General features: G+C 42.7%; 1 protein-coding gene and 1 long non-coding RNA gene across 12 annotated transcripts in view; one reads left to right on the forward strand and one right to left on the reverse strand.

Moving 5' to 3' along the window:
• LOC102117336 (uncharacterized) overlaps window positions 1-19,739 on the forward strand; it is a 68,285-nt gene that overhangs the window by 34,211 nt on the left and 14,335 nt on the right. For 5 of the 10 annotated variants that reach the window (XM_074023833.1, XM_045379287.3, XM_045379286.3 and 2 more), the window contains 4 exons: window positions 3,903-4,029; window positions 4,197-4,289; window positions 7,784-7,927; window positions 9,537-11,227. In XM_074023833.1, the coding sequence (XP_073879934.1) occupies window positions 3,903-4,029; window positions 4,197-4,289; window positions 7,784-7,927; window positions 9,537-10,750 (1,578 nt within the window). In that variant the 3' untranslated portion in view covers window positions 10,751-11,227. Of the gene's footprint in view, window positions 1-3,902; window positions 4,030-4,196; window positions 4,290-7,783; window positions 7,928-9,536; window positions 11,228-16,808; window positions 16,986-17,426; window positions 17,624-19,739 lie in introns of those variants that run through there. The other 5 variants (XM_005589487.5, XM_074023834.1, XM_005589490.5 and 2 more) reach the window with 4 other exon arrangements.
• LOC135968363 (uncharacterized) lies at window positions 8,807-16,719 on the reverse strand. 2 transcript variants are annotated; one of them, XR_010583032.2, is made up of 2 exons: window positions 14,113-16,719; window positions 8,807-12,046 (listed from the first exon to the last, which is right to left on the reverse strand). It is a non-coding gene; the product is annotated as an uncharacterized lncRNA (long non-coding RNA). The 2 variants fall into 2 exon arrangements; XR_010583033.2 differs by having other exon boundaries at window positions 11,858-12,046; window positions 16,584-16,719.

Here is a 19,739-nt window from a genome sequence, read left to right on the forward strand (position 1 = left end):
TTTTTGTTTTGTTTTGTTTTGTTTTGTTTTTGAGACAGAGTCTCACTCTGTTGCCCAGGCTGGAGTTCAGTGGCGTGATCTCAGCTCACTGCAAGCTCTGCCTCCCGGGTTCGCGGCATTCTTCTGCCTCAGCCTTCCGAGTAGCTGGGATGACAGGCGCCCACCACCACGCCCAGCTAAATTTTTTTTGTATTTTTAGTAGAGACAGGGTTTCACCGTGTTAGCCAGGATGGTCTTGATCTCCTGACCTCGTGATCCACCCGCCTCGGCCTCCCAAAGTGTTGGGATTACAGGCGTGAGCCACTGCGCCCAGCCCGCCTCATGCATTGTTACCGGAAAAAAATGACAACCTGGGGCAAAGACATTTACCCCTTGGATAGTTAAGGAAGAATAAATCCAGAATAAGAATCTTCTAAAAGGATAAAGAAAATAGTTCAAACAGATTGGAACAAAGAACACTAAAAGGCAATTGTAAAAGAAGAAATAGAGATGGCAAAAGTGATGGTATTCATTTATAATAATAAGTGAGAATAATACAATGAATTGTTCTTCCTAATCAGATTACCAAAACCATGGGAATATTTATAAACTACCCTTGGCCATGATAAGGAGAATTAGGGTATCGATTGGAGAGGTAGGGAAAAAAGTGAGACGAAAGTATGCCATTATATGATGATAATATTAAATGTGGTTATTTTTCACATTTTAATTTTCACATGAAATTATTTTAAATGAGACAGGAGAGTTAGATGTTCTTACATCTTACTACTTATTATATTATCTTTGCAGGATTGATAATGGAAAATATGTAAAAATATTTATTCTTTAGTATAGCTAAAAATAGATAATCAGTTCCCTGGAATACTGTGGAACCCTGAAATAGATAATGGTAATAAACAGTAATAAGTAATACTAGCTAGTGTCCATTAAACACTTAGTCTGTGCCATAGACTTTTCAAAATACTGTATATTTCCTTTCTTAATTCTTGAAACTCTGTCATATAAGAACTATTATTCGCAGAGGGAGCAAGGCTTGTAGGCAAACATGTCCGAGGTCACATGGTTAGAAAAGGGCAGACTCTTAGGCTGTGTACTGAGGCATACTGGCTTTTGATCAGGACACTAAATGCTGCAATAAGCATATGTGGTTTGTGCCTTGCAAGTGCAGAAGACACACTGCATAGCTGTCTCACACCGAGTACCATGGAGCAGGTTCACTGTGCACTGTGTACCAACTCGTGTGAGTCCTGTGGGACAGAACACACTCACATGTAGCAGATTACATGAAGCAGATTTATGACTACAGATTGGCAATAAGGGAGCCCAGAAGCCTGGGGTCCACTGTGAGCCGGCCATCCAGGGCTCAAGAAAGCTACCTTGAGCAGATGGAATCTTGACTGTATGTGCCCCACTTGCACCAGAGCTGAGGCACCCCAGAAGGTAACCTGCCCTTGTTTATATACTTCAGGGTGCCATGACTCGTGGAGAAAAACTTGAAGGACATCCTGCTTCCAGGTGAGAGAGGAACAAAGCCTAGACTGTCAAAGGCAGTTAATTCCTCCCCATAATACTGCATTCCTAGAATAATCTACAGTTATTCTTGACAACTGCAAGGAAGAAAGGGGAGAGAACTGAGTCTGCCCATTTCTAACCATGTGACCTCGGACATGTTTGCCTACAACTGTCCTGCAGTCCATCCCCTGACCTAGATATCCCCCTTAGCCAACTGGTCCATTTCATGTGCCCATCGACCTCCCTAGGCCTGGAGGTGTTGGTTGATCTTGTTAGATCAGTGTAATACCTTGACTGACACAATCTCTGCCAACTTCATGGAATTATAGCTGGAATACATTCCGTGGACCCCAGAGGAGCATGACCACAAGCAGCACGGCCAGACCTTCCTGAAGTAGCAATCCTGCCTGGGTCCCAGTTATCAAAATAAGAAGCTGCTGAAGATACCAAAGAAGAATCATTCAGATGGCCCCAGTGTCTGAAGCCAGTGGGCCTGCTTCTGGGTTGCCTCTCATTGAGTTTTTACAGTAGCTATGTATCCAGAGAAGACCGGAGGTGTTGGCAGTCGCAGACCCACTCCTCCCAGTAGGGCTAAAAGCACAGAGCACTTGTGTTTTTTGAACCTTCCTGAGGGAGTGAAGGGATGTTGCTGGGCTCCCGAGGCAGTGGCCGTGGAAGAAGCAGTATCTATCGACCACTGTCTGTGACAGGTGTCTCACCATTTTTCATGGGAATTGACTTGTAGGTGTAGAACATAAATCTGGAAGCTAGCTACAACTCCAGGCAGGTCCCCAGTCAGCCTGGGGCACAGCTTTAGCCTTCTTGCCCAGTGGTACATCTCGCTCCCAGGGTGAGATCTAGGGGCACCCCCGGAATGCCCAATGTTTAGGATCTAACAGTCTGCCAGCTTTCCAGGCATGACATAGCCACCCTGTATCTGGGTCACCCTCCAAACCATCCACAGAGAAAGCCATAAGGCTCAGGTGCACACAACACCCATGCCCTTGTTTGGCTGTTCTGTGACCCATTTGTGGGAATGGGGACATTATCTTTTGCCAGCCAGAGCTCATTTTTGGCACAGTCGCATAAGGTCAGTTCCCCGCGTATGACGTTCATGCGGCCCTTACAGAGAGGAATGCCACTCATCCAGTTCTGGTTTTCATTATATGGAACATTTCTCATCCAGGTAGTCAAAGGAACATGGTGTGAGCAAGCACAGTCCACTGTAGCTTTGTTGAGGTTGTGTGATTCTGTTGCCTTACACCAGTTACCACTGGGCCCTCCAGCTCTCTCTCATGTGGCAGGTGCCAGGTCCTGACTTGACAAGCCAGGGTTATGGAGCTGTTGGTGTGCACTGTGGCATGAGGGATGCTGGTGTGGTTTACCATGGTCAGGATGAGAGGGTCACTGTGGTTGGTGATAGAATAAATCCAGGGTAGCAGATGGAACACTTAACCAGGTGACATAAGGTGACTGCAGCTTGAGATAACTTAAGGAATGTGCTGTGCTTCCAGGCCTCTGCTGCCACACCCTTGGGGAAACAGCAGATTAATACCTGTTGGATAGGGGGCTGGCTGAGGTGGTGTAGCGACCTAGTCTGTCCCTGTCCTGAGGCTACTACCACTGTAGACATCCATTCCCCTGGTTTTTTGGCCAAGACTTTCCTGCCTGAGTTGTTCAGTCAGGAAGGAGGTCATGTCCTGTACAAAAAGATATGCCTGATAGTGCCAGCCACCCAAATGGGAGGATCAGGTGTCCCCAGTACCATCAGAAGGACCCTGATACCCCCTACAGTGTTCTGTGGTCTCATTCTTCACCACTGTGGGATCCTGTAGAAGTCAGGGGATGTTCAGGGAAGCATCACCTCCAGATTAGAGTCAGGAGGACCTTTGTCAGTTACTGTGGTGATCTGAACCACAAACTACCAACAGGATGTGCACTATAAAGGGGAAAAGGAAAAATAATTATTGGGAATACTGAGATTGGGGTTTCACAGCCACAGCCTCATCAACCGGCTGCCAGGTTGGGCAGATACTGACTGAATTGCTCACTGTTGCTGGGACTATTAGCAAGGTTCATTGAAACCTATATACCTGTAGCCCAGGATGCAGCATTTAGACTCCTAGGGGGGCTACATACCAGTAAACTCAATGAGTTCACTAAATAAGACCACAGCACTTCTCCATCGTTGGACTTCTGATGACACTTGGGACAATCAATGTGTGTCATTGTCAGGACACAGACTAGAATGAATGGGAATTCTATAAGTTGACCTACATCTCTGAAGATCCAGAAAAGCTTTCCATTTTTTCCCTTGACCTCCTCAATGTTGCTTCTCTCCCAGTAACCATTGGTTGTGAGATTGAGGTTGCATATGTTTGATGCTGTAGGAGGCAGTGACCTTCAAGGATGTGGTGGTGGTCTTCACTGAGGAGGAGCTGGGGCTGCTGGACCTTGCCCAGAGGAAGCTGTATCGAGATGTGATGCTGGAGAACTTCAGGAACCTGCTGTCAGTGGGTGAGGACAGGCATCTTCTATAAGGGAATGTCAGGTCCCAGGAGTGGTTTTGTATCCTAGGGTGTTCAAGTTTAAGTGTGCAGTGGGAACCTAAATTTCCAGTAAGTGTTACCCTGATATTATCTAGAATATGTTGGGATTAAGCATGTGATTTTGCCTGTTTACAGGGCATCAACCATTCCACCGAGATACTTTCCACTTTCTAAGGGAGGAAAAGTTTTGGATGATGGATATAGCAACCCAAAGAGAAGGGAATTCAGGTAAGAAGCAAGCAACTGTGTGTCCTTGTTTGTGACTTCCATCTGTTTTACTTCTGTGCGTGTTCAGCTGCATCACCTTGTTCTAAATGGCCAAACATCTTTCCTGGATTATTATAACCTCCTTCCAGCTGGTGGCCCTGCTCCGTGCCTTCCCACCCTGACATCTGTTCTCCTCATGGCGGCTAAAGTGATCCTTAGGACCTGGATGTCAGATTGTCATTCCTCAGCTTAAGAGCCATTCCGGCCTCCTTTTTTTATGAAAGCCTCTTTAAGTGGCTTCTAGAAACCCCTGTGGTCTACTCTTCATTCTTCACTGCCTCTTCACTACATCTCCCATACTCTCCCTCTTTCTCTATCTTTTCTGGCCACCTTGTCATCCCTCTTGTTTCTCCATCCTGCCAAGTACACTGTATCACCTGTTGCTGGTACCCAATGACCACGAACTTAGATGATTAAATAAGAAGCATTTATTATTTCTCTTTTCTTTAGGCCTGAAGTGTAACACATCTCACTGGATAAAAATCAAGCTGTCTTAGGGCTTTGTTCCTTTCTGGATGTTCACGGAGAGAAGTCTTCGTTTGTTTTACCAGTCCCTAGACACTGTCCACATTCCTTGGCTCTAGTTTCCATTCCTCCATCTTTGAAGGCAGCTACATTGCATCCTTGACCATTCTTCCAGAGCCACGTTCCCTCTGCCACTCTTCTTATGCCTATGTCTTCCACCTTTCAGGTCCCTTGTGATTGTATTCATCACTCCTGCATGATCCAAGTTGACTTTCCTACTTTCTGCTTAGCTGATTAGTGACCTCAATGACATCTGCAGCCTTAATCTGCCTTGCTGTGTAATGTTTCAGATTCATAGGTCCTGAAGGTTGGATGTAGACATCTTTCAGGAACAATTATGTTCCCTACTACAGAAGCTTCTGCCACAGAGCCCTCACTTGCTTTTGTCTCTGACTGGAATCCTCTGTCCCCACAAAACTTACTGACCCCCTCCTTTAGTTTATGCAGGTCTCTGCTGAGTTTTACTATCATGGGAGAGGTCATCTTCAAGCACCCTATTGAAAATATCATCCTATCTTTACTTGGCCTGCAAGTATTATGTGTCATATGCTTTTGTTTACTGGTAGATCACCTATTCCCTTTCAAATATAATCTCTACAAGGTGTTTATCTGTTTGTTTATGACTGCATTTTCAGTGCCTAGAATAGTTCTAGTACATGGAGGGATCTATAAATATCTGGTATCCTGATGAATGAATTAATGGATGGGGGGACTTCACTGTCTGTAGGAATCATGGAGCTAGCTAATAAGTAATACATGAACCAGAGTGAATGAAATATATTAGTCCCTTGGAAGCCATAGGGATTTGATTTCAGGACCCCACATGGATACCGAAAGCCAGAGATGTTCAAGTTCCTGATATATGTGGAGTATTTGCCTATAACCTATGTACATCCTCCCATATACTTTAAATCATGTTTAGACCAGTTATAATACCAAATGCAATGCCTACCTGTCACTTCATTCACAAGGATTCAACATAGGACTTAGTTTGTGAGAAATTCCAGTTTTGCTCTTTGGAACTGAAATTTTTTTCCCTAAATAATTTTTAAGCACTGTTGGTTGAATCCATGGGTGCCAAACCCATGGATATGGAGGGCTGATTATATATTGCAGAACAGTTTTTTTTTTCCTCTGTGGATGACTGCTTATCCATTTCCAACTTTCTTAGGTTTCCTTGACATGACTGGTTTTATGTGTGTGCAGTTAACCCATGTCCTGTGGAAACTTCTAAGCATAGCATTTTTTTTCATGACCACGCTGAGTAATATGCCTTCCCTGGGACCTACCCTGGAGCTTTCCATAGGGAGCACGTTTATATCTGGGAAGAAAGTCTTTTTGAATGAGGATTTCCAGCTACATTTCCTTTGAAAGATTTACCCATTTGCAGCCCATTTGCCTTTTCCAAAGTCGGTCTGCACTTCACTGCCCCCAGGTTCCTCCTTCCTTCCCTTAGAGGGGGAAGAATGAGGATGAGAAGACGCAAGTTATGTAGCTGAATGTTGACTCTGTTTCTGGTCATCTTTCTTCAAAAATGTGTATATTTCCTCATCTTTACATTATGCAAATTTAATTGTCAAAAAGTTAAAAGGACACAGATTTTACAGGCTTTTTGTTTATTTTGATAGATTTATTTTGAACTGGTATATTTTGAACTGGTAAGCGGTATGACCTGGAAGGAATTGGGGAATTACTTTCTCAAAATAGAAACATCCTGAGAGACCTTCCCTTCTCCTTAAAGACCTCTTATTTATAAGTCACAGTGTATTAAATATATCCCTGTACTGATGAGAGGATTATTCCCTTGACCGTCTTTGTGGGCGGAAACTGCAGGGTTTGTTTCACTCAGCCCTCCGCTGTCCACTCCTTGCGGGAGAGAGCATGCAAGTGAGCGAGTGCCAGAACTGGAGCAAATGAATGCTGGAATTGGCTGGTCGCTCCTCTCTGGTGGGAGCAGGCTCTGTGCATGCCCCACAGCAGTGTCCAAGCATGTTACAACCCGTGCTGTTTCAGCTCTGCCATCTGGGGATGGCCAAGTGCCAGCCAGCTCAGTGGAGCTTCAGAGTAGCTGCCCCTGCCCTCTTGGCAGCTGGGTTCTTGTCCAGCATCCAGGAAGAACCGGGTCACACGAACTGTGTGAAAGGTAATGAATAAAGAAGACTTTATTGAGCAGTAGGTGGCTCTCAGCAGAAAAGGAGGCTGGAAAGGGGATGGGAAAGTGATCTGTTTCTGAAAGCAGGCCATTTGTGGCTAGAACGCTCTCCAAAGCCACACCTTCTGAAGTTAGCCAGATCTATCTATAGTTTCCAACACTCAGTTGCTTCTCTGCTTACTGCTCAGCAACTTGTATCCTTGCCACTCAGCTGCTTGTGTTGCTCTGCCAGCTGAAATCTTTTATGGGCACAGGATAGTGGCAGGCAGGCCAAAAAAGCAACATTTGGGCAGAAAAATGGGGTCATCTGTTTCCACTTAGGGCCGAGGTTCTAGGCTTAAGAGTGGAGTTTGGCCAGGAGCCCAGCCCTTCTCTGTCACCACTGTACACCGATAGGTATCCACTTACCTGTTAATATTTTCCAAGATTCAACCTTTGGAACTTAACTCTCCATCAGAAAAATTTACCTGATTCAGGACTTGGTAATATCCTGACAAAGGTTTGAACATTTTGTGAGCATGAACCATAGTAAGAAATACCTTTCAGTATAACCTGGACATTTTTCATGCGCGTAGATGTATGTGAGTGACTAGCTGACATTTCATTAACGATACCTTTCCTGCTTGTCTCCACGCTGTGATAATTTTCATTCTGATTCCTTTCTATAAATGTCTATTGCAGGTTTTAACTTTATTTCAGCTCACTGATATGTAGTCTTGAATATAAAAAGTTATAAAGGCCTGTTTATCTACATTATAGGCTTTCTTTTCATTCCAAGTGATTCTTCACATCATTGATTGTCTGATCAAGAGCATCCTCCTTTGTGGACCCCTGGAAGGACAGCCTTTCAGATTCCCCTCAGAACTGCAGTTGTCTGTACTCTTTCAGATAACCAAGTTACTGTCCATATCAAAACAGAAAAGTAAGATTAAGTATTTTATACGTGTCGTGCAAAATTCTTGCATAGGAATACTTTCGATTTGTAGATATAAACACTCTAAGGTGTTTGATGTTTAGTATCATGAAGGGTTAAACTAAAAAGTTTAATGGGACATTTTACAGAGAACTGCTCTCACTTCACTCCAAATGCAAATTCAGGAGTTTTTCAAAACTACCTTCACTTTCAATAATTTCCTAGAAAGACTCTCAGAACTCACTGGATGCATTTATTCTCACAGTTACTGACATTTACAGGGAAAATATGCATATTATAGTTAGCCAGTGGGGAAAACCAAGTAAGACAGAGTCCAGTGAAGCACCAAATGTGGATCTCCTATTGTATTCTCACAGTAGAGTAGGGCATGTTACATACCCAAAATTAGCATGTGACTTAGACACAGGGAACTACCAATCAGGGAAAGTCAACTGAGTGCTGGGATCAGAGTAATTATTGAGGCTCCATTACACAGCCATAATTGGTTGGTTGATTCCTTTGTGGTTATTTAGTCTTTTGGTCCACTGGTTCCCTGTGACCTAAAGCCCCACGTTAAATCACATTGTTATTTTTTCTGATATGGGGAATTCCACCTGCCATTTCCCATCCCCCAAAGCTGTGGCTAGTCACAACCCTAAATTATATTATTTCACTATCAAGAGTTACCCAAGATTTGCCCCCAAGCAAACAGAGACACTTTCCTCAGGCATGCCCCTTCAAGATCCTACAGATTATCTCTCAGATACTGAGGACAAAGTCCCAACCTCTTTTTAGTTAGGTTAACTTCTTTTCTTATTTTTAAAAATGTTTTTTAAGCCACCTCATACAAAAAGGAAGGTTAACTTCTTTATAAGGAAATACAATATACAGGTAAATATACAAAGTATTTATTGTTACTGCTTTGCCTTAGAGTTCCTTTTGATTCATATTTCATTATGTACATAATAGTTTAGTAATTTATCATGTAAGATTTCAGACTGAGTTGGAAATTTTAATAGTAACAGGTTAAATGTATGTGTCATATTAATTTTTCATTTCTATCAAGGATTTTATATTTGAGATGTGGTATCGTTCTTTCTTTCTCCTTTTCCTTTTCCTTTTCTTTTCCTTTCCTTTCCTTCTTGTTTTGAGACAGAGTCTCACTCTGTCGCCCAGGCTGGAGTGTAGTGGCACAATCTCGGCTCACTGCAACCTGTGCCTCCTGGGTTCAAGCAATTCTCTTGCCTCAGTCTCCCAAGTATCTGGGATTATAGGTGTGTTCCACTACACCTGGCTGATTTTTATATTTTTAGTAGAGACAGGGTTTCACTATGTTGGTCAGGCTGGTCCTGAACTCCTGACCTCAAGTGATTCGCAGGCCTCAACCTCCCAAAGTGCCTCAGCCTCCCAAAGTGCTGGGATTGTGGGTGTGAGCCACTGTGCCCGGCAACATGGTATGGTTTTAGATTGCTCTCATGCAAACCAGAAACCAGGGTGCACTTGGAAAACAAAAACTGAATGTTCATTGAAGTTTCATACCATGTCCTAAGTGTGAACTCTTAAAAAACACTGAACAGGGCATAGCTTGTCCTGATCTCTTAATTTTGTATTCTGATAGGAGGCAAGATCCAACCTGAGATGAAGACTGTTCCAGAAGCAGGACCACATGAAGGGTTGTCCTGCCAGCAGATCTGGGAAGAAATTGCAAGTGATTTAACCAGGCTTCAAGACTCTACCACAAATAGCTCTCAGTTCTTTGAACAGGGTGATGCCCACTCCCAGGTTGAGGAAGGACTATCTATAATGCATACAGGACAGAAACCTTCCAATCATGGGAAGTGTAAACCATCCTTCAGTGATGTTTCCATCTTTGATCTACCTCAGCAAATACACTCAGCAGAGAAGTCTCATTCCCGTGATGAGTGTGGAAAAAGCTTCTGTTACATCTCAGCACTTCATATTCATCAGAGAGTCCACCTGGGAGAGAAACTCTTTAAGTGTGATGTGTGTGGTAAGGAATTCAGTCAGAGTTTACATCTGCAAACTCATCAGAGAGTCCACACTGGAGAGAAACCTTTCAAATGTGAACAATGTGGGAGAGGCTTCAGATGTAGATCAGCACTTACAGTTCATTGCAAATTACACATGGGAGAGAAACATTATAATTGTGAGGCATGTGGGAGGGCTTTCATTCATGATATCCAGCTTCAGAAACATCAGAGAATTCACACAGGGGAGAAGCCATTCAAATGTGAGATATGTAGTATGAGCTTCCGTCTTAGGTCAAGTCTTAATAGGCATTGTGTGGTCCACACAGGAAAGAAACCAAACAACACTGGGGAATATGGAAAAGGCTTCATCGGTAGGCTGGATTTGTGTAAGCATCAGACGATCCACACAGGAGAGAAACCATATAATTGTAAAGAATGTGGGAAGAGCTTCAGACGGTCCTCATATCTTTTGATCCATCAGCGAGTCCACACTGGAGAAAAGCCATACAAATGTGACAAGTGTGGGAAGAGCTACATTACTAAGTCAGGTCTTGACTTGCACCATAGAGCGCACACAGGAGAGAGACCTTATAACTGTGATGACTGTGGGAAGAGCTTTAGACAGGCCTCAAGTATTTTGAATCATAAGAGACTCCACTGCCAGAAAAAACCATTCAAATGTGAGGACTGTGGAAAGAAGCTTGTACACCGGTCATACCGTAAAGACCAACCAAGAGACCACAGTGGAGAAAATCCATCCAAATGTGAGGACTGTGGGAAGCGCTACAAGAGGCGCTTGAATCTTGATATAATTTTATCATTATTTTTAAATGACACGTAAGTGTTGTACATATTTAAGGGGGAAAATTTGATATTTAAATATACGTATATGATGTATAATGATCAAATCAGTGTAATTAGCATATTTATCACCTCAAACAATGATCTCTTCTTTGTGTTAGGAAAATTAAAAATTCGTTGTTTTAGCAATTTGAAAATACATCGTTGTTGATGATAGTCACCTTTAGTGCTGCAGAACAGTAGAACTTCCTCCTATCTACCTGTACTTTTGTATCCTTTAGCCAACCTTTGGCCATCCCACCTATCCCCTACCCTTCCCTGCCTCTAGAGCCATTGTTCTCACTACTTCTATGAAATCAGCTTTTTTTTAGCTTCCACATGTGAGTAAGGACAGTTGGTATTTATCTTTCTTTGCTTGGGTTATATTGTTTAACATAATGTCCTCCAAAGCTCATCCATGTTGCTACAAGTGACACAATTTTGTTTCTTTGTTATATCTAAAGAGTATTTCATTGTGTGTGTGTGTGTGTATGTATATATATATATATATGCGCCACCTTTTCTTCATCTATTGATAGACACTTAGGTGGGTTCCGTATCTTGGCTATTGTGAGTAGTGCTGCAGTGAACATGGGAGTGCAGATATCTCCTCGGCATACTGATTTCCCTTCCTTTGGATATACCCAGTAGTGTGATTGCTACATCACTGGAAATATTAGGCCTCAGAGGCTTCACATAGGAGAGAAACCATGGAAGTGTGGCAGAATGGTATGTGCTTCATTCAGACTTTAACTCTTCATCAGTGTCCACACTGGAAAGAAACCTTAGTAGTGTGATGTGTGTGATAAAGCCTCTACTCAGTCTCACTACAGTCTCATGTGAGAGTTCACAAAGGAGAGAAACATTAAAAATAAGAGGCATGTGGTAAGTGTGAGTTCATATCTTGTCATTTATCACAGAATCAATGCTGCTGATAGTTTTCATCTGGTCTTATGGGAAGTAAAACATTTGTTTAAAGTTAGTGTTTCAGCCATAGCTCAGCATACCCCAGTGGTCATGGGACTGTCATAGCAGAGAATGCTTGTAAGTCGTGCTGCAGGGTTTCAAACAGAAGTTTGACAATTAGTTATTATTCAGGAGACAGGCCTTAGTATAAGAGTTTATTCACACACTTTCAAAACACTAATGAATATGTCGAAATTGATGACCCCTAGAATGTCAGCCACGTGTCTTTGTATTTTTGCTGCATCCTTACATCGCTTGAGTCTGGAAGATTGAGGTTGTAGTGACCTATGATAGTGCTACTGCACTCCAGCCAGGGCAACAGAGTGAGACCCTGTCTCAAAAAAAAAAAAAAAAAAAAATTAAATAAATACCTTTGTGTATTTCTGGACAAGCATATCTGTTTTTCTGGAATTTTTTTTTTGAGTGTACATACATAATGTGTTACAATTATATTCTTATTTTCTTTTTTTTTTTTTTTTTTTTTTTTTGAGACGGAGTCTCGCTCTGTCACCCGGGCTGGAGTGCAGTGGCCGGATCTCAGCTCACTGCAGGCTCCGCCTCCCGGGTTCACGCCATTCTCCTGCCTCAGCCTCCCGAGTAGCTGGGACTACAGGCGCCACCTCGCCCGGCTAGCTTTTTGTATTTTTTAGTAGAGACGGGGTTTCACTGTGTTAGCCAGGATGGTCTCGATCTCCTGACCTTGTGATCTGCCCGTCTCAGCCTCCCAAAGTGCTGGGATTACAGGCTTGAGCCACCGCGCCCAGCTTATATTCTTATTTTCTTCAGCAATGAATATTTGCTGGAATTTTTCTATTTTATAATTGTATGCATTAGTTTTAGATTTCTCAGTGAACATCAGAAACCCCACCTCTACAAGAAATACAATAATTAGCCAGTTGTGGTGGTGTATGTCTGTAGTCCCAGCTGGAGACTACTGGAGAGGCTGAGGTGGGAGGATCACTTGAACCCAGGAGGCAGTCATATAGATAAATGGAATAGAATTGAGAATCCATAAAGAAACCCATACATCTAAGGCCCCTTGATTTTCAAGAAAGATCAGGCCGGGCGCGGTGGCTCAAGCCTGTAATCCCAGCACTTTGGGAGGCCGAGACGGGCGGATCACGAGGTCAGGAGATCGAGACCACCCTGGCTAACACAGTGAAACCCCGTCTCTACTAAAAATACAAAAACTTAGCCGGGCGAGGTGGCAGGCGCCTGTAGTCCCAGCTACTCGGGAGGCTGAGGCAGGAGAATGGCGTAAACCCGGGAGGCGGAGCTTGCAGTGAGCTGAGATCCGGCCACTGCACTCCAGCCTGGGTGACAGAGCGAGACTCCGTCTCAAAAAAAAAAAAGAAAGATCCAAGATTACTTTATGGAGACAGAATAGTCTTCAACCAATACTGCTGGGACACCTATACACAGACACACAACATAATGAAGTTAGATTGTATCTCACACTACACTTAAAAGTTAACTCAAAATTCATCAATGACTTAATGTAATAGCTAAACTGTAAACGTAGAAGAAAACATAGAAGTAAATCTTCCTTTTTATTTGGAATGGATTCTTCAATGAAACAACATGAGCAAAAGCAAATAAAAATACAAAAATGGGACCTAAGTTTTAAAAAATGCTATGCATACATGAACATTGTCAAGAACATGAAAAGACCATATGGCATGAGTTCTATCCAAATTATATAAAGAATTCTTACAACTCAATAACAGAAACCACCCAGTTAAAAAAATGGGCAAAGGGCTGGGCGCAGTGTCTCATGCCTATAATCCCAGCACTTTGGGAGGCTGAGGTGGGCAGTTTACTTGAGGCCAGGAGTTCAAGACCAGCCTGGCCAACATGGTAAAACCCTGTCTTTACTAAAAATACAACTAGCTGGATGTGGTGGCCTCCTGGGCTCAAACCATCTTTCCACCTTAGCCTCTTGAGTAGCTGAGACTACAGGCACGTGCCATTGCCTCTGGTTAATTTTTGTATTTTTTTGTAGAGATGAGGTTCCTCCATGTTGCCCAGGCTGGTCTCAAACTCCTGCACTCAAGTGATCTGCCCACCTCAATCTCCCAAAGTGCTGGGATTACAGTCATGAGCCACTGCACCCAGCCTAAAAAATTTCTAATTTTTATGGGTACACATATAGAGTATGTGATACAGGCATACAATGCATAATAATCACATCAGGGTAAATGGGGTATCTGTTACAAGCATTTATCATTTTTGTGTGTTAGAAACAATCCATACTCATTTAGTCATTTTAAATGTACAATAAATTATTGTTGACTGTAGTAACTCTGTTGTGCTATCAAATACTAGATCTTATTCATTTTATCTAAGTATATTTTTGTACCCACTAACCATCCCCACTTCCCTCACCACTAACCTTACCTTTCCCTCCCTCTGGTAACTAACATTCTGCTCTCTGTCTCCATGCATTCAATTGTTTTAGTTTTTAGCTCCTACAAATAAGTGAGAACATGTGAAGTTTGCCTTTCTGTGCCTGGCTTATTTCACGGAACATAATGTCCTCCAGTTCCATCCATATTGTTGCAAATAACAAAATCTCATCATTTTTGTGGCTGAATTGTGGCTCCATTGTGTATATGTCCATTTCCTGTATCCATTCATCTGTTGAAGGACAGTTAGGTTGCTTCCAAATTTTGGTTATTGTGAATAGTGCTGTAATAAACATTGCAGGGGAGGGTGCAGATATCATTTTGATATGCTGATTTCCTTCCTTTTGCGTACATACCCAGTGGGATTGCTGGACTGTATGGTAGTTTCAGTTTTAATTTTTTGAGGAACCTCCATACTGTTCTCCGCAGTGGTTGTACTAATTTACATTCCCACCAACAATGTGCAAGGATTCCCTCCCTCACTCCTTTCACATCCTCACCAACATTTGATATTGTCTTTTGAATAAAAGCCATTTTAACTGGGGTGAGATGATATCTCACGGTAGTTTTGATTTGCATTTATCTGATGATCTATGATGTAGAGCACCTTTTCATATACCTGTTTGCCGTTTGTATGCCCTCTTTTGAGAAATGTCTATTCAGATCTTTTGCTCATTTTTAAATTGAATTATTAAATTTTTTCCTATTGGGTTGTTTGAGCTCCTTACATTCTGGTTATTAATCCCTTGTCAGATGTATAGTTTGCAAATATTTTCTCCTATTGTGTGGGTTGTCTCTTCACTTTGTTGATTGTTTCCTTTGCTATGCAGAAGCTTTTTAACTTGATGTGATCCCATTTGTCCATTTTTGCTTTGGTTATCTATGCTTTTGGGGTATTACTCAAGAAATCTTTGCCCAGACTAATGTCCTGGAGCATTTCCCCAATGTTTTCTTGTAGTAGTTTCATAGTTCGAGGTCTTAGATTTAAGTCTTTAATCCATTTTGATTTTATCTGTGTATATGGTGAACAATGGGGTGAAGTTTCATTCTTCTATATGTGGATATCATGTTTTTCTGGCACCATTTATTGAAGAGACTGTCCTTTTCCCAATATATATACTTAGCACCTTTGTTGAAAATGAGTTCACTGTAGGTGTAGAAATTTATTTCTGGATTTTCTAGTTTACGCAGTGCTAAAAAGAATGTACTGTACATGAAGTGATTTCTAGGATATGTTGTTACATGACCATAGAAGAGTTAGAAACAAGCTTTCTTTTAAGTAATAATGGAAAATAAGAAATCTACACACATTGATATGGTTTGGCTGTGTCTCCACCCAAATCTCATCTTGAATTATAGCTCCTATAATTCCCACATGTCATGGAAGGGCCCTAGTAGCAAGGACAGATAGAAGAGTGACTTTGAATAGAATGGGAGGCAGGTTTGCCCTAAGCTATTTCCAGCTTGAGGTTTCCTTAGTGATTTTGGGGGCCCAAGATATTTTCCTTTCACAATACTAAGCAGTTTAATTTCTCTGGAATGTGGCGTTTCCACGTCTAAAGAATATTAATATGAAAACTTTAAAGTGGGAAAATAGGTTTTCCAGGAGGGCAATTGGCCCTCCATATTGGCTCTTGACAGGGCAGGAGCATTGCCATCTTGGACAATCACTGCCATTTTAAAGTTCACCTTGATCAAAAACTGCCTAAATCCAAAGGGCATCAGCCTAATGGCTAAGGTCGGCATGACCATAAACCATAAATGACATCTTCAACCAGAAACATTCCAACCATAAGATAAACCCCTCCCTGACCAGAGACATGCCAGCCCTGAGATAACCTCCCTTCCACTGGAGAGATGTCAGTCCCAAGATAACCTCCCCTCCAACCAGAGATATTCCAACCCCACAACAGACTTCTCCCCAACACAGAAACATTCTAAGCCTGTGATAAGCTCTCTCACCCTAAAGTCAATACTCTTAGTCTGTAAGAGACTGTGCTCCTGACGGCAATCGGCCAGAAGCCCCTCTCAGGTTTATTCTCCAAAACGAGCCTGTCTTTGACTGTTGAGCCGCTTTTCGTGTTTCTTTTCTCTTTCTTTCTTACAGCCCTCATAAACACTTAAACTGTGGTTGTTTTTCTTGCCAAAGCAGTGGTACAACAGTGTCTGGAGCAGGGGCTGGTGCCCCAGGAATTGCCTGTCCCAAACCATTTTTTCCTGGCCCATTATTTAAGCTCTTAGATTTAGCTCATACTGTTAGCGTCTAGTATATTAGCCTTTCAGCCATCTCCTGACCGCTAACTCCTTGAAGATTGTATCTCCTTGCTTTGTTCTCTTTCAGTAACACTCCTGTCATCATGGCAGGCGTGTAGACTTCAGGAATTCCTGTCTATTCAATATTTTCTCTCGAGGACGCAGGGAAAGGGAAGGACCACTCTCAGGGTCACAGTCCATATTCCTCACCAGGCGCTCGGGTATATGGAATTCATTCCTCGTGGGCATTGCGGGAAGTCTAGTCAAAGAGCACCGGGGAGTTCCAGGCTTCCCGCTGGAGGGTGATAATATACAACGTCTCCTTTGGCATTCAAGGAAGTGTAGCGCCGGCGATCCGTCGAATGACGGGCAAGTTGGCGCAGGGCGGCGTATCCGGGGAATTCTGGGAAATGTAGTCCACACGCTGCGCCGAGTAGGGGGCACTTCCGCTCCCGGGGGGTGAGGTTGCTGCAGTGCATTTCGGTGGTAGTTTTGTGTCAGTTGTGTGTCTTGTCGGTCCTTCTCAACATGTCCCCTTACGATGCGGGCTCGCAACCACCTGGAAGTTGACTAAGAGGAGAAGGAGCCTCGTTGGAAAACGGAGGTTTGAAGGTGCAACAGCCGCTCTTTTCGTTCTTGTCCGCGGAGCCTTCTTGGTCTTGGGGTTGTCCTCGCGTCCCCGGAGATGAGGCTGGGGGTTGGGACTTGGTTGGGACGCCGCCTGCTTTGAGGGTTTTGGGGGCTCTCAGCTCGCTCAGCCCACCTCCCTCCATCCCACCTGTGAGGCTACTTTCTCACAGTTTAGGGTTGGGATGTTATTAACCTCCCTGTACCTCCCACTGCTGTTCTTTAAAATGGGGACTTTAGGACCATCCTAATGAAATCGTTTTGGGAACTGGAAGAGGTAACACAAATGAAAGCCTTAAAGCAGTCCTTCCTTTAGTGACTGGTGGTCTCTTCTTAGTGTTAATTTCCCACGAAGGCTGTCAGGTCCCCGGGTGGGGTCAGAGCTCCAGCTACAGGGACCCCCGCCCTTGTCTCTGATTCCTGCAGGACGCTGGGTGATCCCGGACGCTTCTGACCTGTTTTTAGGAAGGCGAGGGTTGTGTCCACTTTCCACGAAGGGAGAGGAACATTTAACTTTTATGCGGGCCGGCAACGCGGTCAGGGTGTTTCACAGCCTTCTCCTTCCCCAGCCTGATTCTCAAAAAGACCTGCAGGGAGGGACTTCTTGGCTACCAAAGCTCTACGTGAGTGGTCCTTGGCTTTTTTTCTTTTACAGAGATGCTCACCCCAACCAAGAGTGTAGGATGTGTCCTCAGGCATGGGTGGTGATAATAATTAAGCCTCAATTGGTAACTTTATTCCAAGGGCTTTATAAAAATAATCAAATTTTCGCCACACCATGGCTCTGTGGAGAGGTACTACTTTTTTCCGTTTTAAAGATGAGTCAGATACAAAGGAGCAGGAGTTATCTGCGCATAGTCACCTAGGTAGTAAGAGGTGGATCTGCCGTTGAAACCTGGGCATTACAGGTCAGAGCCTTAGTTGATAATCTTTTGGATACATTCTCATTGAGGCAGAGGAACTGGCTGGAATCTGGTGGGGAAAGCAAGTTAGGACTTGATTGAAGGGACCTCGAGAGCAAGGCTTATGGGCTTGGACTGTTCTGGGAGTTTGTCAGCTATTTCATTCATTACAACTATTTCATTTGTTACAAGTATTTCACTTGTTATGCAACGGTATCATTGTGGAGCGTTCAGAAATTGGAGAAATATGAGTAGTACAAGTTTATAATTACCCATGAATACAGCATGTAAATATAGTAACTGTTAAACTTCGAATGCATTTCTTTTTAGTCTTTCTTTTGGTATATTTGCATATTTATTTATAAACATTTAAAGAAAATTTTATAATTTAAAAAATGTGTTTTCCCTTGTGTGTTTAACTATGGAAATTTGGAAACACTGCCAAAAGGGAAATTAACTAGTGAACTGCCATGTTATATCATGCTCATCCTAATTTATCTCATTGTTATCTAATTTTTTTGTAAATGTTTCCTGATATTGGCCGGGCGTGGTGCCTCACGCTTGCAATCCCAGCACTTTGGGAGGCCGAGATGGGCGAATCACCTGAGGTCGGGAGTTTGAGAGCAGCCTGACCAACATGGAGAAACCCCATCTCTACTGAAAATACAAAATTAGCCAGGCATGGTGGTGCATGCCTGTAATTCCAGCTACTTGGGAGGCTGAGGCAGGAGAATCACTTGAACTCGGAAGGTGGAGGTTGTGGTGAGCTCAGCTCGCACCATTATACTCCAGCCTGGGCAACAAGAGCGAAACGCCCTTCTCAAAAAAAAAAAAAAAAGTTTTTAACACTTTATTTTCATATCATTTGAAACCTATAGAAAAGTTGCAAAAATAGTATTAGAAATTCTCATATACTCTTTACCCAAATTTGCCACGTGTTTACATTTTTCCTGTTTGCTTTGTTGTTGCTCTTCAGCCAGACACCACCAGGAACATACCTGTAGCCAGACAGTTTCTTGTAGCTTTCTGCAGCAAGGAAACCCACATTTCAAGATAATTGTGGGGTGTCTTGGTAAGAGGTGTTTAGGAAGGGCTGGTTATAGGGTTTCACATAACATGCTAGATACTATTAGATATTATACTAGCTAGGCATGGTGGCTGTAATCCCAGTACTTTGGGAGGCCGAGGCAAGTGGATCACTTAAGGCCAGGAGTTTGAGACCAGCCTGGCCAACATTGAGAAACCCCATCTCTACTAAAAATACAAAAATTAGCTGATTTGTCCACTGTGAAGTTACTTTTTTAAAATTTGAGGTGGCGTGCGCCTGTAATCCCAGCTATTAGGGAGGCTGATGCATGAGAATCATTTGAACCCAGGAGGCAGAGGCTACAGTAAGCTGAGATGGCGCCCCTGCACTCTGGTCTGGATGACAGAGTGAGACTCTGTTGCAAAAAAATAATTAAATATTATATTAAATAATATTGTTATCTATTACATATCAGATAGATCTGTTAAAAAGCGACTAATAGTAGTTGTAGTGTTATTTATTAGATAGTGTTGGATACCATATTACATAACATTGTTATCTAATCTGCAGCTTCCATATTTAAATTTGTTCAGTTTTTAAATTTTGGTCCTTATAACTATCCCACTTTTTACCTGCAGCCCCATTCAAAGTTGAATTTTATGCATTGTCTTTATTGTCACATTTCTATACTTTTCTTTAATCTAGAAAGATTCCACAGCCTTTGTCTTTTACATGCATGGTTTTTTGAAGAGTATAGGCAGTTGTTTCATAGAAAGACATTCATTTGGGGTTTATCTGATAAATTTCATG

This window comes from Macaca fascicularis, chromosome 19, assembly GCF_037993035.2.
Source record: "Macaca fascicularis isolate 582-1 chromosome 19, T2T-MFA8v1.1".
Lineage (NCBI taxonomy): Eukaryota > Metazoa > Chordata > Mammalia > Primates > Cercopithecidae > Macaca > Macaca fascicularis.